We start from the raw sequence: 21,609 nt of genomic DNA, 5'->3' as shown, positions 1-21,609 counted from the left end.
GCAATATTACCAGTAAAAATGGATAACAAGAAAAAGTATCAAAACTTAAAAGTTCCAAAACCCAAAACGCAATACTGTAAATTTAGATATTTTTGCTTGCGTTTTTTAGCAATATTCTGAAAAATTCTGTAAGATTCATAAAAATAGATTAAAAAGGCGAGTTTTTATTATTGCGATTATAACCTTGTTGCATTTTTCGCTATAATAAAAAAAAACATTGCAATAATTGCTAAATTTACAGTATGTAAAATGAAATTTTGCTATTTTGAAATGTGATAGTGAATATTAAATGACTCCAATATAATCATTGTTATATTAAGATATTATAATTTCCAAAACAAACAAAATAAGAACAACTGTGTGTGCACAGATAATTGTTTTCAGACAGTTTCAACTAAGTTTCACCTAAATCTGGTTTCTTCATAGGCTTCTGTATATTCCTTTTATTCCTTGGTTTCTCTTTCTCGTCAGAATCTTTGCCAACCCTGAAATCATTATGACATTGAAGCTTATTTAGCATTTACTTAAGAGAAATATTTATTTCGGATGAAGACAATATATCAAAAAGGGTTTCTCAAATATATAGACAACTGGCAATGTGAACATCCGTTGGCCCTTACTCAACATCAGCAAAAACCAGAGAGAAAAAAAATCAACAAAAATGCCAAATAGAGTTCAAAGAGCTTTGTCAAATCATGCATGTGTTACATCCCCAGTTCATGAAATATATGTATAATCACTATGTTATTTAAAGTTTTCTGTTTTAATTCAAATATCACTACTATTTCACTTACTGTTTAAAGTCTCTCTTTACTGAAATTGTCTTTCCATCAACTTCTTTGCCATCAATTTCTGACACTGCCTTGTCAGCATCTCCTTCTGAGAAATACTTGACAAACCTGTTTATAAATGATCAAAAGAAATATATGGTTGTAAATGACTGACTGACAGCCTAACTGTTTGCCTTAATCATATACTAGGTTTGTTTGTTTTAGGAGTACCTTGAATTAAATAATAGCTACTAATTCGGGCTTTGAAATTAGCAGGAGCCAACTTGCAATCGCCCCTAAAATTTGGTGTGGGATCTCAAAGTTTCTGCTTTTCTTGTATTGAACTATATAAATTGGCTGCACATTTTAAAACATAGGCTAACATTGCCAAAATCAACTTCAATTCCTGACTATGGATTCATCTGTTTTAAGGGGATGTTGTGAATATTGTATTTGATTTTATGGTTTTGGAACGTTTGCATTTAAGTATACAGAAAACATGTAGTTTGTTGAACATTTAAATTCTTGGTTTAAATCCATGCATACAATAGAGTTGATATACTTGCTTTTAGTGTTGAACTTACCCATATTTATAATCTCCTGTTTTAGCAATTCTGATGAACATGGAAGCTGTTTCTCCAAATCTTGAGAAAACTTTTCCAACATTTTTCTGAAAAACATTGACGAAAGAGCAGTTTTATATTAACAGTTTTCCATTTTTTTAATAATGTCAGAATAAAAATTAAGTCTAAAGAAATAGATATAGGAAGATGTGGTGTGAGTGCCAATGAGACAACTCTCCATCCAAATAACAATTTAAAAATTAAACCATTATAGGTTAAAGTACGGCCTTCAACACGGAGCCTTGGCTCACACCGAACAACAAGCTATAAAGGGCCCCAAAATTACTAGTGTAAAACCATTCAAACGGGAAAACCAACGGTCTAATCTATATAAACAAAACGAGAAACGAGAAACACGTATATATTACATAAACAAACGACAACTACTGTACATCAGATTCCTGACTTAGGACAGGTGCAAACATTTGCAGCGGGATTAAACGTTTTAATGGGCCCAAACCTTCTCCCTTTTTCTGAAACAATAGCATAACATCACAACATATAAAAACATACGATAAAATATCAATTAGCAGACTTAACTCAATCAAAAAACGTATGATTACACAAAGAACGAATAAATTTGATCTGTGATATCTGAATACAAATGCACAGTTAATTAAATATTAGAGACAAACAGTCATGACCAAAAGGGTATCAAACAAATTCAAACACACTGAGAAATATTTACCCAATCAATGTTCACTTTAGAAAAAAACCCGTTTTTTTATAATCTTGAAGTTTATACAAATGTAGTCCTTGATTCGTTCTATTTCAGAAATGTCGAGTTTGTTTTAAAGATTACAATAGTTATAAAGGTTACTTAAGGTAACAAATATATGTCATTGGAGAGATAATTCAAGTGGGAACATATTTATCCAGGTCACAAAGTAAGTGAAAGTCTTAGAAAAAATTTACAACAATAATTTGAAGTACAGTACGGGTAGGGACTTATTTTTATGGATGTCTTAATCCGTCTAGTCGGATATGAATAATCCGACATTTTTATGGTAGGTAGTATGGTCATTAATCAACAAATCCAGGTGTGATTGGCAATATATTTGTCCTTTCATCTTAATCCGTGCTGCTAGAATTACGGTTCACTGATTTCAGAATCAGGTTACCTGTAATTTTAACCTCTCAGTCACTTTATTGATTACATCGTTTTTGACATAAAATATTTTTACAGGTGAAGTACTGGAGAAAACTTTGTTTTAATAAAAATAGCCTATTTTTTTAATTATGGTTTTTATATTTCAACTGCTATTTATTTTCTAATTTGTTCCTCAAAATTATTTTTGTTCTATGTTCTTTGTTGTTTATTTTTTGTTTTTTTGGGTATCTGTTTCTTATTTGTTTGCATAAAATTTCAAAACATAAATATTTTTACATGTATTCTATTTCTGGAAGCTTACGGTTATTTTTGTTTTACTCGTAAATCCATTAGCAGAATGCTGTCTCCAGGGTTTGTTTGACGCGGCCACATGCAAAATATTTCTATAATATGTATTTAATATTCAGTCTGTGTTGGGTCAGTTCCGAGATATAAAAAATAATTGCAGTGAGCAATACTTGTATATTGTTTAGTAGCTTGCTGATTCTTTGTAGTTTTTACTTTTTACTGAAAACAATTTATTGTCCGAAACTTCAAAGTTGGAGATGTATCAATAAAATATAACGCAAATAATAACACTAGAAGAAGATATTGATTCTTCCCGGACATAAGTTTATTTCAAGATTTCCGTGTTTGTTCATTAGGCTAAATTTATATAATTGATCTGCATTTGGGGGTAGGGGGAAAATAGGGTCCGGATCTCGAAATCCCGGGCTTAAAAACACGAAGTCTGAAGGTCCCGAATTTAAATAAATCAAAATCCCGACATCGCGAAAAAAAGACTTCCCAGATCCCGAAAGTGTTAATCCCGAAATCCCGAACTTAAATTGAGTGCGTAATATTAATTTACGCACAATCCATGTAAAAAGGAAACTTGTATGTTATATATTTTTAACAGCAATTTGTTAAGAAAAATTTGCCGTGAAAAGATAATTCCATGATACACATATTAGTGATCAACAGCGTGTGCACGTGGTTGAACTTTAACTTGACTCCACTCACAATATTATTGAATGCTAATAAAAGATGTTAAAGATCGATTTTGTCCACTGCACGAGATTCTTAAATGGCGGGAAATGTCGTAACAGTAAACTCAGGTGACCTTACTGAACGACCGTGGGAAAATCCATTCATGATTAAATTTGATGTGGAATGATTGACAGTATTTATTCAATAAACTATATACGGTTAAATTTTGATTTTCGTGTATCGATTCGTAAAATATATTTATAATAAAAACACCGGCGATTTTCATAAAAGAGTCGACTGAGACATGAAAATAGAAAGGCAATATCTCGATTGTCAACATTTTTTTGTTAAATAAAAAAGAGGAATCGAAATATGATCACGGCGTTATAAATATTGTATTTAAAGAAACCAATTGTTTGACTTTCGAAAAGATTAACGGGAAATATGTCAAAATAGAAAGCACGAGTGATCTGTCTGACCAAAATGTTTTACTTGCGAGAAACGATTGACAGGTGTGAATTGATGTAGAGGCTCCGACGGGGAAAGTTGTATCAAAAGGAAAATAACTTTATTCACAATGCCTATACATATTTTATAAATACGATATGTTGGCCTTATACTTAAAATTGTGTTTCTAATAATAACATATAAAGGAACAGGACGTTAAAAGGGGAAAATAATATAACCATCAATGAAAACTCGTATAATTTACGGGATTAATGTCTCAACAATTTGATATTAACTTCGATTGAAAACAGTCTTGGTTGTTATTAGGCTTATTATTTATATTTACGGTTTACAAATACAAATGCAAATACAAAATAGTTTATTGGCACAAAACTATTATAATAATTGACAACACAATATATTGTTAAAAATCATCTTTATTTCATTTTCAAATTATAAAAAAAAAAAAATCCCACATTCATGATATTTAATTTTAATTCTAAATATTTAATTTTTAATTTAAATTCTTACATTTAATTTTAATTTAAATTCTTTCTCTTTGAATACAAAACAATATTTTACATTTATCTATTCTCCATACATGTAAATACAAATATATCTGTACAGGTAAAATTTAATTCTAATCAAGCTGGTACAGATTGATTTACGACCTTCCACTTGGATATTGCACAGCAGGTGTTTATTACTCTGGGACAACTGTCCGACCAGTCTGACATCTAGACGGATTAAGGCTTCCATAAAAATAAGTCCCTACCTGTACTGTATTGTCGCAAATTAGCTTCCTCCCTTGTGTTTTTTAGGAGTTCGTATGGATAGTAAACCTGGCAATTGTAACAAGCCCCTGTGCTTTGACATCATAATTTAAAATATTTGACAGCACAATCTAAAAGTGATTGTTGCTGAATGTGATTCGGAGTAGATCTAAAGTCATAAAATAATAAAAAAAAAAAAAAAAAAAAAAAAAGATCTAAGGTCATTCGGAGGCAAGATTCAGCTAAATACCAAAAGTGTAAATATGTTTATCCACTTTTAACTCGAATAATTCAAGCCCTTTCCGTGTCTGATTTTCTCCCACACGAGGGCTTGAACTCTTTATGATCATTGGCCGCGTCGCCTGCTCTCTGTGAGAGAGAGCCAATCAGCGGCGATCAGGATAAAGAGTCTGCGCAACTGTCTTGTAATTGTCTTACCAAACACGTGTGTTCAATTAACACATATCCGATAAAAATTAATTAACATCAATTAACATCATTTAACATCAATTAACCCTTCCTTAGCTGCCAATTTAAATCAAAATTCCCATATTGCATAGCGGTCTTGATCGAAGAGACGTTCAGGCGTTAATGCAGCCTTCGTAGATCAGCCAAATGTAACAACTGAATTATTCGGGTTAATCCACTTTTTCAACATTTAATACATTCTACTTTCAATTTCATTCTCAAAAAGTTGATTATCTTGACCAGTAGGTGTTTCGTGCATGTCCTTATTCATGTCGTTGTTGTTAAAAGGCATACAGAGCTAAATAGTATAATCTTATACATGTTAGTGCATTCAATAAAGACTTTCATGTTTAAACTGTTTAAAATGTTGAGATGTAGCTGAAAGAACTTTCCAAAGAAACCGCGGGAAATTTTCCATTTGTAAACATTGACCATTTTTTAAATGAAACCGAAAGTGTATGCGATGACATTTGAGAAAACTGTTGAATTTGTTAATTCCTATATTGATACTGTATTGCATTGCATTAATATTTACTTCATCTGCTGACAAAGGAAGGTTTCCAATCCAAACATCGTAAGTTATGATTTTGTTCGCCATTTTCACCCACGTGGTCGGTGATGAGAGTGCCATCTACATCCTCTGTTGCAATAGGCCATCCTAATTAATTTTGTGGTTATTATCCGCATGCGAGCAATTTGTCATCAAGATGAAATCAAACAAGCATCTACACTGTTTAATTAATTACTAGTAATCGATATGGATGAACCGATAAAGAGTTTTTTGATCTGTGTGACAAAAATAACTTTATGTAAAACAGTTTGGTCAATGATGGTTTATGAGGGGGGGGACAGGGGTAAGGGAGTCAGGAAGAAAGGGGGTAGGAGAAAGGAGAAGAAGGCTGGGAGAAAGGAGAAAAGGTTGGAGAAAAAAAAATATATGAAAAAATAAAATATCTTTCTTTTTTCCGGTAAATTAAAAAAAAAAATAAGGAAAAGAGGGGTAGGAGAAAGGAGAAGAGGGGTGGGAGAAGGGAGAAGGGTACCTCCTGTCCTCCCCCTCGTTTATAATCATATCGGTTCCTTTTTGTGAATGTGTATTATTTTTTTTTAGTCTGTACTTTAATCATTCTAGTCATTTACTGTGCTTTATTTCATTTGATTGCCAGTAGTAAAGCGGCTCAAATTTTGGACACCATGATTAGTTAATAAAAAAAATAGTAACTTTATTAAAGGCATTAATTAACTATACAAATCCTTGCACATACATACAATATAAAAACAATTTGATATCAAGAACACAATATAATACATCTCGAGAATATATAAAAAGATTGGTGTTCATTAAAAAAAAATCAGGCAATATACTCATAGAAAAATATGATCACCGCGTGCGTTTAAGTTTTTCTACATTAAAAATGTACCATATAAACAATATAGGTTCTACAGATTGGAATTCTTGTTAATTCAAAAAACTGAACTCAGATACTTCCGACCGAATGGAACGAACGAACGAACGAATGAATTTATTCTCATAAACTAGTACATAGCTACAGAGAAAATAACAGTTCAGACAGATGTTCAATGATATGATGTATCGTATAAATCTACACAATTTTTCTAGTTCTATACAATATTTTCAGATGAGAATACATTATTAAATTTAATAATGTTAGCATTTTGTTTACATAATGTGGTAAATATTTTTCTCTTTCAATGTTAAAAAAATTGCATGACAAAATGTAGTGAAATTCATTGCCAATATCTCTTGAGCTGCAGAGATGACAATACCTTTCCGATCTCGGAATATATAGTTTGCCACCTTCCCGTCTCCACTGGCAAACGATCATTTCCGCATCTAAATTTACACAAAGTATATAAAAAATTACAATGTACAATGCAAAGCTGTTTTAAATTTTGATACAAAGACCTACAAACTAACATAAACATTTCTGTATTAAACAAAGTATAAGTATGGTAAAACTACATTGAACTGAAATTCTGAAAAATAAAATATTCTTCTGTATCAAATTTGGATAATTTCAGTAAGAATTTACACCGGTCATTTGCCCTTATTTGTCACGTATTTCAAATGTTTGGTGGAACCCAATCTTTCAACCTACCACTGTAAAGTCCCCAATATAAGAAGCTTAAGCTAGCACAAATCAGTCAAAATTATGCATACACCCTTTGGATTTTTATTTACTATATATATATATATATATATTTCTTTTATTGTTTACTTTGTGTCTTTTTTTATGTAGAGGAAGATGTGGTATGAGACAACTCTCCACCCAAATAACAATTCATAAAACTAAACAATTAAAGGTCAAGGTACGGCCTTTTTGTACATGTATAAAACCTTTTACTAATTATTTTTTGCAAAATTCACATACAAATAAGCCTATTTCGGTTTCTACAAAATTACTGTACAAACATTTTGACATCATTAAAATTTTCCGCTGTTTACATGGTTATATTGGTGTACCAGAACAACGTTGCTGCCTCTCACTGCCGTTCTCTCCACCAGGTCTAGCTTTCCTCCTGTTCGTTAAAACTTACGATCCTTGTTAATCGTATATGTTTTGTGAGAAGATTCGCTGTCTAGAGTAAGACCTCTGAAGTTCACTTTACATGTGAGGGACCAGATCACATGATTTTCCATATCCAATAATAGAGCCCTATTCCACAAATTTTGGTCGGACACCGCAGCTCAGCACAGCTCAACATCCATTTAAAAATGACATTACTTTACACGGCAAATCTAGTCAGATTTTATACTTCAATATTAATAAACAATATACTCGACGAACAAACGGTAAAGAAACGTAGTTGTGATATCAGTGTATACTGATTATGTTTGTATTTTAAGACTAAAAATATCATATAAAAAGAAGATGTGGTATGATTGTCATGTTCATTACTGAGGTATAATTTGCGCTATATTTATATCAGTTAACTATTTCTTGAATTACTTAAAGAATTCTTCAGGGAGTTTTAAACGGTCACAAACATGTTAATCCCGCCACGTACTTTATGTGCCTGTCCCAAGGCAGGAACTTGTAGTGCAGTGGTTGTCTTTGGTTCATGTTTGTCATTTTTGATATTCGTAAGGTTTTTTGTTATAAATTAGGCCGTTTGTTTTCTTGTTTAATTGATTCACTGACATTTTCAGGCTTGTCTTGTATTATAACCGACTATAATAGAATAAACTTAAGCGTAGGAAACATCACCGCCGCCACTGTCGGTTTTATAGTCATATGTCGACCATGTTCTAATGATCAAGTTACTAAGAATACAGGTGAGGGATATGGGCCTTTAATTTTCAGGATAAGACTTTGCTCTATTAATTTAATAAGAATTAACTATTAATGCCAGTCTGCATGCTGACACTAGAATGTTTTTATTAATAATTTTATTGTAGTTCAAAAGAATCTTTAAAGCTATTGTTCAGAGTAAATTGTTATGTTGAAATCTAACAAATTGACTTACCTAATGCAAATTTTATAGAATAAATGAATCAAAACATCAACTTTGCATCTTTCTTGTCAACATAATTATAGACCTACAGTAAATGAACAATGTGAACTGGTGATAAAAAGCCGAGATGGGACACAGAAACGTAGACAAAAAAAAATAGCAGTGCTTTTTCCTATCAGAAAAAAGAGCCATGCCCTCCACTGCCACCCTGTCCCTTTCAATTTCTAGCTGGAGCACTGTTGACGATATGGGCAGAGACATATAAGATCAGTATACGCCGTATAATTGCCGGTCGTATGTCTGACTCTCTTATACCATGATGTCTCTGATATGGGTCACTAACATTTTCTCTTATTTCAATGTATAACCATTTTTAAATTATTTCTGAATTATCTGTATTTGCCATATTTTCAATTTGATCAAGTTTATACACGATACAACACAGTCACTGTCAAACATTCAAACAAACCATAACAAACAATCCACACTGATCTGTGTCCACACTTGATCAATATCTGTCCGTCACCGTACCGGATATTAGAAACTGTGGAATCCAAAAATTGTTTTGCCGCGGTAGTTTGACACATTGATTTGTGTTCGTAATGATAAAAATGATGAAGATGGCCACGATCGTTTATTTATTGATTTGTATTCTCTTGGCACTCAAAGGAATAACAGCAAAGTATACACCTGATTGGGACTCAATAGATTCAAGACCATTACCAGATTGGTACGACAAAGCCAAATTTGGAATCTTTCTTCATTGGGGAGTATTTTCTGTTCCAAGTTTTCATAATGAATGGTTTTGGCCACAGTGGAAGTCGAGGCATCCAGCTCCAGATATAGTCAGATTTATGAAACAGAATTACCGACCTGATTTTACCTATGCTGACTTTGCTGCAGATTTCACAGCAGAATTTTTTAATCCTGATGAATGGGCAGATATTTTTAAAGCATCCGGAGCAGGGTAAGTTTCAAAGGATTTAGGGGGACCTCCCTTTTAAGAAAAATAATTGAAGCGACAATAAAATATGTTTGGTTAGAAAAAGTTCAAGGCCATTCCCTTTGCCTATTATCATGTTTCATGTTCCTGTACATGTATACAAACCTTTGAATGTTAACTAGGTGACTGTGCAAATGTCAAAATGGTCGGATTTTTTAGCATAGATCTATAACTAGCATCAGTGGAAATACCACATGATTAGAATAAATAGAGATTAATGGGTTTGACAAGTAACTGACAATGACTGATACATTTACGACTGTGTTTTAACCCCCAAAAATAAATACTGACATCTGATTAGTTTCTGATACTTACATGTATGATAAATGATACACATGTACATGTAATCAAATAAGTGATAATATCAACGTTAACCTTATGATTTAAATCTGAATTTCTCACCCTTTTTATATATATATCATGGAGCAAGAAATAGTGACCTACATATATTTACATTTTCCCGCGTTTCAACGAATAGCGGGAAACATTTGTATTAACGATGCGTATGAATTTTCTTATTTAGTCACGTGAAAATTTTCATGTGCGGGAAAATATTTCGAAAGCCTTCACTTTCTACCCAACAGTCGTCATGGTCGTAGTGTCAAGTTTATTTTTACATATTTCAGATATATGTAACATTTTAGTTTAATTTATGTTTCTGATCATGGTTAGTGTTTTTTTGTTACGAATAATTGTAACTCTAATTTTGTATATACTGTCCAAGTATACCTCTGGAGACAGTCTTCCGAGCACAGGGTTTGGACGCAGGTTTCCAACTTTTTTCCACTACATATTTGGTATTTAATGTAGTTTGACCCGAGATAACTCGTTTTGGTTGTTTTTTCCTGGCCGGCGGGATCGTCGATGAAAGAGCCTTTGTTATTATTTGGTATTTAACTAAATATACTACCTGTATGTCATATATCAGCATCCAGTAAACATCTATAATTGTATTGATTTATTTATGTATTTATGCTTATGAATTGTATTTTCAACTAATTAAAATCCGGTGTCCTTCAAGCTGTCTGGGTTATCGGCAATATGAATATATTGTTTTGTTTTATTATAGCCTATGTATTCAAGGGGTAAAAGGTTAAGGTAATACATACATGTATGCATGTATTCCGGCCATTGATAAATCATTGTATCAAACCTCATCAAAAGTCAATAATTGTATATAGTCATACATGTACAGTCCTCATATGATGATTAAGTTTATGAAAGGTAATAATCAAAATACCACATCCCAGCATCATGAACATAAATCATAAATTTTCACTAGACGTTCAAGATTTATCCGAGGAATTAGTATTTGCAAGTATCCTGACCCAGTACCTGAGTATCAAATTTCCTATCTTTTGACATCTTTTAATATATTTATAATCACAATTTCTACAGTGACATTAATCTGTTAATTCTTCGTGAACCATATATCTCATTTTATGTCTTTCCTAGAAGAAACATGTTTTTTCATACATTTGTACTATGTTTTAGATATGTTGTCTTGACCAGTAAACATGGTGAAGGTTTTCCAAACTGGCCATCAAGTCATTCTTTCAACTGGAATGCAAAAGCAGTGGGACCTAATCGGGACCTTGTTGGTAAGTACATGTACATACAATACATGCTAATGATGACTTGCTGCTGGATTAATTGTTTCCAATATTCCGAATGACAGACAAAAAAGATTAAAACAAACGGAATTAGATTCATTACAATTAAGCTTAAGAGAGATAAATGTAAGGTCGTCTGTATGGTGGATAATTAGAAAGTGTACATATTGTATACATATCAAAAGAAAATGTGAGCTCTAGATCTTAAGTAATATTTCCACTAACAACTATTTCGATTATACTTATTAGCATTTATATATTTTAGTTTGATATGAACTGTAGACTCATTTTAGGAGACCTAGCTAATGCTATAAGGAATAAAACAGATCTTAAGTTTGGTACATACTACTGTATATCCGAATGGCTTCATCCCTTGTATATGAAAGATAAGGCGAACAACTTCACTACACAAAGCTTTGTATTGGTAAGTATAATACATAGTCCTCATATAAAGTCATCTTCATTAATCTTGTGAATGAAGAGAAACTTGATGTAGGTCATTGTGACAGCACAGAAACCCAAAGGACATCTAAAGGTCAACATGCAGTATCCAACAATAGACATGGTCTATATAATATATAAAGTCTTACATATCCCAAAGTCTAGAAACTCTCATTACCAAATTGTTTAGATCCAAAAAAACAAACTTTGTCCTTTATAGCTTGTTGTTCGGGGTTAGTTAAGGCTCCCCGTGTTGAAGGCCGTACATTGACCTATAATGGTTTACTTTTATAAATTGTTATTTGGATGGAGAGTTGTCTCATTGGCACTTGCACCGCATCTTCCTATATCTATTTAGATATAAATCATAAAACTTATCATGTAAAACTTTAATATCCTGTGAAGTTTTGTTCTTATACTTTATATAACTCATTTGTTATTTAGTTGATTAAAGTTTGTACACAATTGATAATTGTTAGTCCATATATGTGAACCTCCCAATGGGAGTTCAATGGTCAGTGTACATCTACAAGAAACTTTATATATAAAAAAGAAGATGTGGTATGATTGCCAATGAGCCAATGAGACAACAGTTACTATCCACAAAAGACCAAAATGAAACAGACATTAACAACTATAGGTCACCGTATGGCCTTCAACAATGAGCAAAGCCTATACCACATAGTTAGCTATAAAAGGCTCTGATAAGACAATGTAAAACAATTCAAACGAGAAAACTAACAGCCTTATTTATGTAAAAAATATATACAAAAAACAAATATGTAACACATAAACAAACGACAACCACTGAATTACAGGCTCCTGACTTGGGACAGGCACATATATAAATAATGTGGCAGGGTTAAACATGTTAGCGGGATCCCAACTCTCCCCTAACCATTGTAACCTGGGACAGTTGTATAACATTACAACATAAGAACGAACTATAAAAATCAGTTGTAAAAAGGCTGAACTCATCAGATAGACAAAAATACAAGTGGACGTGGCTGGAAATATTCATTGAATTGTAAATCCTTTTTAGCTCACCTGGCCCGAAGGGCCAAGTGAGCTTTTCTCATCACTTTGCGTCCGTCGTCCGTCGTCGTCGTCCTGCGTCCGGCGTTAACTTTTACAAAAATCTTCTCCTCTGAAACTACTGGGCCAAATTAAACAAAACTTGGCCACAATCATCATTGGGGTATCTAGTTTAAAAATTGTGTCCGGTGACCCGGTCAACCAACCAAGATGGCTGCTATGGCTAAAAATAGAACATAGGGGTAAAATGCAGTTTTTGGCTTATAACTCAAAAACCAAAGCATTTAGAGCAATTCTGACATGGGGTTAAATTGTTTATCAGATCAAAATCTATCTGCCCTGAAAATTTCAGATGAATCGAACAACCTCTTGTTGGGTTGCTACCCCTAAATTGGTAATTTTAAGGAAATTTTGCTGTTTTTGGTTATTATCTTGAATAATATTATAGATAGAGAAAAACTGTAAACAGCAATAATGTTCAGCAAAATAAGATTTACAAATAAGTCAACATGACCGAAATGGTCAAATGACCCCTTTAGGAGTTATTGCCCTTTATAGTCAATTTTTAACCATTATTCGTAAATCTTAGTAATCTTTTACAAAAATCTTCTCCTCTGAAACTACCAGGCCAAATTAAACCAAACTTAGCCACAACCATCATTGGGGTATCTAGTTTAAAAATTGTGTCTGGTGACCCGGTCAACCAACCAAGATGGCCACCATGGCTAAAAATAGAACATGGGGTAAAATGCAGTTTTTGGCTTATAACTCGAAAACAAAAGCATTAAGAGCAAAACTGGCAAGGGGTTAAATTGTTTATCAGGTCAAGATCTATCTGTCCTGAAAATTTCAGACAAACAGATTGTAAATTTTTAACAATTTTCATAAAATTTGTAAATTTTTACTAACATTTTCAACTGAAATTACTGGGCCAATCATTATAGATGGGGATATTTGTATGCAGCAAGAATGTTCAGTAAAGTTAGATCTACAAACACATCACCATCACCAAAACACAATTTTGTCACAAATCTATCTGTGTCCTTTGTTGAATATTCACATATACCAAGGTGAGCGACACAGGCTCTTTAGAGCCTCTAGTTTTTCTTTGCAGTCAAAGGCTTTACCTGAACTTTATGAACTTGTGAACAGATACAAACCAGAGATATTATGGGCAGATCTGGCAGACGGTCAAGGACCAGCTTCTTACTACAAGTCTAAAGAATTCCTTGCCTGGTTGTACAATGATAGGTAAGAATTCCTTGCCTGGTTGTACAATGATAGGTAAGAATTCCTTGCCTGGTTGTACAATGATAGATAAGAATTCCTTGCCTGGTTGATTCCTTGCCTGGTTGTACAATGCTAGGTAAGAATTCCTTGCCTGGTTGTACAATGATAGGTAAGAATTCCTTGCCTGGTTGTACAATGATAGATAAGAATTCCTTGCCTGGTTGATTCCTTGCCTGGTTGTACAATGCTAGGTAAGAATTCCTTGCCTGGTTGTACAATGATAGGTAAGAATTCCTTGCCTGGTTGTACAATGATAGGTAAGAATACCTTGCCTGGTTGTACAATGATAGGTAAGAATTCCTTGCCTGGTTGTACAATGATAGGTAAGAATTCCTTGCCTGGTTGTACAATGCTAGGTAAGAATTCCTTGCCTGGTTGTACAATGATAAGAAAGAATTCCTTGCCTGGTTGTACAATGATAGGTTGAATTCCTTGCCTGGTTGTACAATGATAGGTAACTTCCTTGCCTGGTTGTACAATGATAGGTAAGAATTCCTTGCCTGATTGTACAATGATAGGTAAGAATACCTTGCCTGGTTGTACAATGATAAGTAAGCATTCCTTGCCTGGTTGTACAATGATAAGAAGAATTCCTTGCCTGGTTGTACAATGATACTAAGGTAAGAATACCTTGCCTGGTTGAACAATGATAGGTAAGAATTCCTTGCCTGGTTGAACAATGATAGGTAAGAATTCCTTGCCTGGTTGTACAATGATAGGTAAGAATTCCTTGCCTGGTTGTACAATGATAGGTAAGAATTCCTTGCCTGGTTGTACAATGATAAGTAAGAATTCCTTGCCTGGTTGTACAATGATAGGTAAGAATACCTTGCCTGGTTGTACAATGATAGGTAACTTCCTTGCCTGGTTGTACAATGATAGGTAAGAATTCCTTGCCTGGTTGTACAATGATAGGTAAGAATTCCTTGCCTGGTTGTACAATGATAAGTAAGAATTCAAAGCGTATCATTGATATCAATGTTAAAGCTAAACTAATTACCTGACAATATAAAATTCAAAGACATTTCAAATCTCAGTGACAAACTTTTGGACAACAACTTGCCTACATACATGTTTATACGGTTCACAACCACAAATTATTCTCCAAAACTGATCTTAATTTGTCACAATCTGATTGAAATACAGAGCATGGAATGCCATTGATCAATAATTCGATTACATGGCATCGAAGAGTTGTCACAAAAAATGACATGATCTGTATTTTAATCCAATTCAATTATCTTTATTGTTGTCTGAGATTACTTGATGACATTGTGGACTAGCTGGGCCAGCAATATTTTATCGCTTTTGGTGACTAAGACAATGATATGTATTTCCCACAGCATCCTGTGAGTAAGATGAAATGACCCTTTTGGATTTTGAATTTGCAACACATATTATAGAAGACTCATCAAATGCTATAAACGTTGAGATTATAATGTCGATAAACTAGTTTCCAAAGAGATAAAAACTACTTTCTCTTTTAAATTTGTCCTTTACTTTTATGACTGTCAAAAGAGTTCAAACTCAATTTTGTCCTATCTAAAAATTTTAATTCTAAACTTTGACAATAACAATGATCAGTTTTGTTTACTTTTTAAGAATGTCAAAATGTTAAATGCATATATGATATAATATACAGTACTTTAAAGTTTTTTTTCTACAGAAAGTAATGTGATATTATTCAACTTCAATACCTATATAATACATATGATTTATTTCAGTCCTGTGAAGGACAGTGTGGTCACAAATGACCGCTGGTGTCATGAATGTTTCTGTAAACACGGGGGATACAAGACGTGCAGAGATAAATGGAATCCAGGTTAGTAGGAATTAACACAGAGCACATTAGTTTTAAAGGCAATTCACCGTTTCAGAATCTAATGCATCCTGGGTAATATTTTCAAAAGTGTACACCAAAAAATTGTGATTGATTGAAAATCTTACCAATGCCGTAACGTTATTTTCATTCTGGTGTATGAACAATGAGATTACCAATAGTCTTTGGCTTTAGATTCTGAAAAGGCGAATTGTAAACATTGTTTTGTTCTTCAGAAAAGAAAAATTTTGGGTTGAGGTTCATGAAGATTGAATAAAATGATAAAGTAATCCCCACTTTTATGAAACATAGATGATGTTAATGTCAAAGAAGAAGAAGAAATGTTGGTGAGAAATCAGATGTCTATAAATTGTGGGACTTATTGTGATTCAATTAATGAGGAATTTTGATGGCATCAGTTTTGTTATTCAGTTGTATTCAAGCTGGTTCATACACTATGCCATTGATTAGATTAGTTATAGAACATGCTGAGAAATACAAACATGGGACTTTTATATACAATAGATTGCTACTACATAAAAATTCTCATGTTTTGAAATTAAATGCAATTTAATATATATTGTTTCAAGGTAAACTGCAGAAATATAAATGGGAAGACTGTATGTCAGTGGACAAGTATTCCTGGGGGTATCGTAGAAATGCTCCTCTTGATTCATATTTAGATATAAACCAGATCATCTCAACGTTTGCATCAACAATCAGGTAAATAGAAAATAGCAAATGACAATCAAAAGAATTTGAAATGGAGGTTAAGTGTTTTAACTTTACTTAATCTCACCACTTATGAATGCAATGCACCAACCAAGTAAGGAATATTGTCAGTCTTGAACCATATTTTATTTATTTTTTGCTGATGGTCACCTCTAACAAATTGTGTTTGGTACTTTTCTTGACACTTGCAAAAAAGAGCTTTCAAAATTTACAAGACAAGTCTTTTGTTGACAACTAGTTTTCGACTAATTTTTGTTTCTAGGTTGTTGTCTCGTTGGAGTTTATTTCAACATCTTCAATATCTTCCTTATTTGTATTTAGTTTTGAATACATTGGGGAATTGTGAGAAATTGATAAAAGTTAGAAGATAGGTATCATGGTATGACGTATATTAAAAAATCTCTTTTTCAGTTGTGGTGGCAACATGCTGATGAATATTGGTCCAACCAAGGAGGGAACAATTATTCCAGTATTTGAGGAAAGATTACGACAGTTTGGAAGTTGGTTGAAAATAAATGGAGAAGGTGTTTACGGTTCAGTACCTTGGAGCCACCAAAATGATTTCACTACAAAAAATGTTTGGTAATATTTTATATATTGATTTTTTTATTCAAGTATATTGAAGAGTTGATCAGGTTTCAGGATCTATGTGTCAAATTTAAATATATGTTTTATATGATTAGTTAACATCATTGGTTAATAACATAACTTTATCTATTTTCAATTTGAACATACCCCCTTGGAGTGTTGAAACAAAAAGTTTTTAGATTTTGTGTGGAGTACATTGACTGAGCTTGTGCGACAGCGTTTAAGACCAGGATTTATTTATAACACTTTTAACACTCTCCAAATAATGATATTTTCCCAAAATTGCCGTTTTCTGTTGGAAAAAGATTGTTTCAAAGACAAATGTTGGAAATACGAAATATGACATTTATACCTCATATCATTTTGTTTTGTATTGTTGCAGATGAGTTGCGACTCAATGAAATTGGTATATAGTAGTATAGATAATCAGATCATATGCAGTAGCATGTTCTCATTTTGATTTGCATGAATAATTTGCCACTGACATTAAACACAATTTATCACCACCTGATCATCAATACAAACAATTTGAATTTTTTTATTAAGCATATATTAATTTAAACAACTATTAAAACAATTCCATTTAAAATTAATAAAAAAAGATATACTGTGGATTCATTTATTTTCGTGGGTACCAATTTTCGTGGATTAAAGAAAATTTGCATTTTCATGGATATTTAATTCCGTGGTTTTGCCGAAGTCTGCATACAAGCCTATAGAAAATTTGTTAATCGTTGAACATTTAATTTCGTGGTTAGACTCTACCAACGAAAGCCACGAAAATTGGAATCCAACGAATAATAATGAATCCACAGTATATCTTTTGATATGCTGTCATATTTTGAAAATTTAAGGTACACTCAACAGAAAACAGAAAATGATGACTCTATGGTATATGCAATAATGCTTACATGGCCAGATGATTCTGTGTTAATGTTAGGAGCACCAATACCTTCCCAATCTACACAAGTCACTATGCTTGGATATGAGGGAACAGTCAACTGGAAAGCAGGCCCGGGTGGACAAGGGATGAATATTACCCTATCAAATATACCATGGAATAAACTGCCTTCTCCATGGGCATGGATGTTTAAGTTGACTAATATAGCAAACTAGGCTGTTTGTTATGCATAATATTTTTACCAGAAAGAGATTTGTCTTGTCTAGATATTAAGACACACATCATTCCACAATCACTACCAGAAAGAGATTAGTTCCTGTTTTAAAGGCACACAACATTCCGCAAACCCTATGAAATTATCATAAGACAATCACATCTGTGTATTGCTAAACTGAAATAAACATTGGTTTTTGCAGAGTTTGAATTGTTTTGAATTGAGATATAGGTATTTTAAAATTAAAATTAAGATGAATATTTTAATACATTTTTCAGAATGTAAATTGTCTTGATTTTAAATGGACACATGTTGTGTGTTATGATTTTTATCTCTTTGTATATTTTTTTAACATTTATTTACATTGTTTTTTTCTTTATAGTTTACTTTTGTTGTTATAGAAATAAAAAAATGAGACATTCTTTTCATTTGTTTAAAAAGGACAAATTGTGCACTGTACATAAAATTGAGAATAGAAATGGGGAATGTGTCAGAGACAACAACCCAACCATAGAAAAAACAACAGCAGAAGGTCACCAACAGGTCTTCAATGTAGCAAGAAATTCCCCCACCCAGACGCGTCCTTCAGCTGGCCCCTAAACAAATATATACTAGTTCAGTTATAATGAACCCCATACTAAACTCCAAATTGTACACAAGAAACTAAATTTAAAATAATACAAGACTAACAAAGGCCAGAGGCTCCTGACTTGGGGACGCACTAAATTGTGGCGGGGTTAAACATGTTCATGAGATCTCAGCCCTCCCCCTATACCTTTAGCCAATGTAGCCAACATACTTTATTGTAACTTTATATGACTATATTATTATCTTATGTTAGAAAAGAAAGTATGTGGCATAGATGGACATGAGAAAACAATTTCAATATACTGTGGATTCATTTATTTTCGTGGGTACCAATTTTCGTGGATTGAGGAAAACTTACATGTTCGTGGATATTTGATTTTGTGGTTTTGCAGAAGTCTGCAGACAAGCCTATTGAAAATTTGTCATTCGTTGAATATTTAATTTGGTGGTTCAACTGTTTCCACAAAATCCACGAAAATTGGTATCCCACGAATAATAATGAATCCACAGTAATAGGAAATTATTTAATAAGCAAACAGATATATTAAATATGGTTGACATCCTGGCAGGGTACTTAGGTCTATAATTCATTGGCCTACTTACGGACAGAAAAGATCTTTTGTAGTGGTAAACCCATGTTGAGTCACTTTATTGAGGGGGGTATAGATGTGCGGCCGCATTAGTTCAAGTAGAGTAAAGGAAGATCTACAAAATCATCATCATTACAAAAAATTTGCAAGGGTTGCGCGGAAACCAGTGTCTTGCCTACTTTTGCTGTTAATCACAGGCTCAACTCAAATGAGGAAAAAAACAATGAAAATATTCATCTAGATACTAGCTTTTGATCATAAATAAGCTTCTGTCCAAGTTTGATACAAATCCAAAATAGTGTGAAAAGTTATTAAAATTTTAAAAACTTTTCCCACAGATTGAATGTTATGTTTCCTGGCAGAAAAAACTAAGTCCATTTATAAGTAAAATGCGGAAAAATGTCATTTTATTTTTACAAAATTTACTTCTGGATACTATCGTATGATCATTAACAAGCTTTTGTCCAAGTTTGGTAGAAATCAAGTATAGTTTAAGAAAGTTATTAAATTTCAAAAACTTTAACCACAGAGTGAATATTTGTGGACACCACCGCCGACAGAATGTAGGATCGCTTAGTCGGGGTTTTTCGACAAAGGTCCAAGGCTCAACAAAAACAATTTTGTCATGAATCCATCTGTGTCCTTTGTTTGATATACACATAGACCAATGTAAGCGACACCAGCCCTTTAGAGCCTCTAGTTTCTGGTTTGTGTTCAAATTGACCTTCCATTTTCTCAGACGACCAATTATACAGAATCCATTTATAACAAAATTGGGAATGTGTCAAAGAGACAAGCCGACCATAGAGCAGATAACAGCCGAAGGCCACCAATTTGTCTTCAATGCAGCGAGAAACTCCCGCACCCATAGGCGTGCTTCAACTGGCCCCAAAACAAAAATGTATACTGTTTTCGCGATGTATTGCTGTTCATATACATGTAATATTTGCCACTGAACGTTATGTATACACAAATCTATCAATATATTAACTTAGAGATCGAGTTAAAGGGTAAATAAAAAGGTGTGAGATGGGAACAGTATTGAGTTCCACAATAAAATAGTACGACTAAAGTTGATAGTAAGTTTTACACAATTCAGTACATTTCCGATTAATCTAAGTCCAAATGATTGTTTGCAATACTTATTCCAGATATACTAATCTACCAATAACAGGACAATAGGCATTAAGGTTTACTAAAGATCCCTAAAATGCATATTTTAAAAAATGTTTACTTAATTAAGTAGCCTTAAAAGAATGTCTGTTCTCAATTATTTTGTTTAACCTTTTTTATTTACTTTTATTTTTAACATATATAAAATTAAATAAATCTTGGGTTTTTTTTCATCATTATTCTTATGATTTTTCCCCTTTTTTAATCATTTAATACCCCCCAAGGGTGACTGGGTATAGAAGTATGGTCACTTGGTCTTCTCCCGACCAGCAGTAAAACGCTTGCCGAAGTGGGGCGTCCGTTTGGCTGTGCGGGATGTATCAAGTTCGCAGTCACGTCCGGTCAGAAGGGGGACGTTAAATCCGATGCCTCGTGTAAAAAGAGTGCCACGCTCTTTGCACGTTAAGAACCCTTGCAACAACTCTTTCAGGGGTCCGTAGGTGGCCTGTTGCAAGGCAAAATTTCTGTTCCTATCCAATATACCCTCATTTTCCAGTGGCAGTCCGAATTTCCCCGACCATCATCTCAGATGGCCTCTTTTGTATCAACCTACCTATTGTATTTATTGTGAACTTGTTCTCGTCCTGAATATGCATGAAATATTTGCCACTGGACGTTAAGCAACCAACAATCAATCAATAATCATTTAATTTTTCCTTTCTTTACATTTTGAAATAAAAAAAAACCTTCGTTAACACTTTTCTCATTCCTGTGCACTTTTTACTTTGTGTCTTGATTGTAATCATCTTTTAGACTTTGATCTCATAGAACATTACTATTGGTCAATCACATCAATCAGTGACATTGATTTGCCAATTTACCTACTAATTAACGAAGACTTTGCATCTTCAATTCGCCAGTTAACAGTTTGAGTAATGAGATGAGTGCGAGTTCTGAATTAGAGACCGATATTACTTATTGTCAAAAACTTAATATAAAAAAATCAACATTTGTAAAATTTAAATATTAAACATTTAAATCTTA

General features: G+C 33.0%; 2 protein-coding genes across 3 annotated transcripts in view; one reads left to right on the top strand and one right to left on the bottom strand.

The window, feature by feature from the left end:
• Positions 1-5,910, bottom strand: part of LOC134712721 (serine/threonine-protein kinase 31-like) — a 42,016-nt gene extending 36,106 nt beyond the window's left edge. For both annotated transcript variants that reach the window (XM_063574555.1, XM_063574564.1), the window contains exons 1-4: positions 5,697-5,910; positions 1,355-1,440; positions 795-899; positions 406-485 (exon numbers count right to left, since the gene is read on the bottom strand). In XM_063574555.1, the coding sequence (XP_063430625.1) occupies positions 406-485; positions 795-899; positions 1,355-1,440; positions 5,697-5,792 (367 nt within the window). In that variant the 5' untranslated portion in view covers positions 5,793-5,910. The remainder of the gene's footprint in view (positions 1-405; positions 486-794; positions 900-1,354; positions 1,441-5,696) is intronic.
• Positions 5,911-9,165: 3,255 nt separating this feature from the next.
• LOC134712714 (alpha-L-fucosidase-like) lies at positions 9,166-18,698 on the top strand. Its single transcript, XM_063574540.1, has 8 exons — positions 9,166-9,605; positions 11,136-11,242; positions 11,548-11,678; positions 13,845-13,981; positions 15,745-15,842; positions 16,430-16,562; positions 16,983-17,153; positions 18,014-18,698. Exons 1-8 carry the CDS (start codon positions 9,241-9,243, stop codon positions 18,273-18,275), a joined length of 1,404 nt encoding a protein of 467 aa, XP_063430610.1. The 5' UTR covers positions 9,166-9,240; the 3' UTR covers positions 18,276-18,698.
• The last annotated feature ends 2,911 nt before the right edge of the window (positions 18,699-21,609 follow it).

Source organism: Mytilus trossulus, chromosome 1, assembly GCF_036588685.1.
Source record: "Mytilus trossulus isolate FHL-02 chromosome 1, PNRI_Mtr1.1.1.hap1, whole genome shotgun sequence".
Classification (NCBI taxonomy): Eukaryota; Metazoa; Mollusca; class Bivalvia; order Mytilida; family Mytilidae; genus Mytilus; species Mytilus trossulus.
Note: the sequence above shows the minus strand (reverse complement) of the source record. Positions and strands in the feature narration are given on the sequence as shown.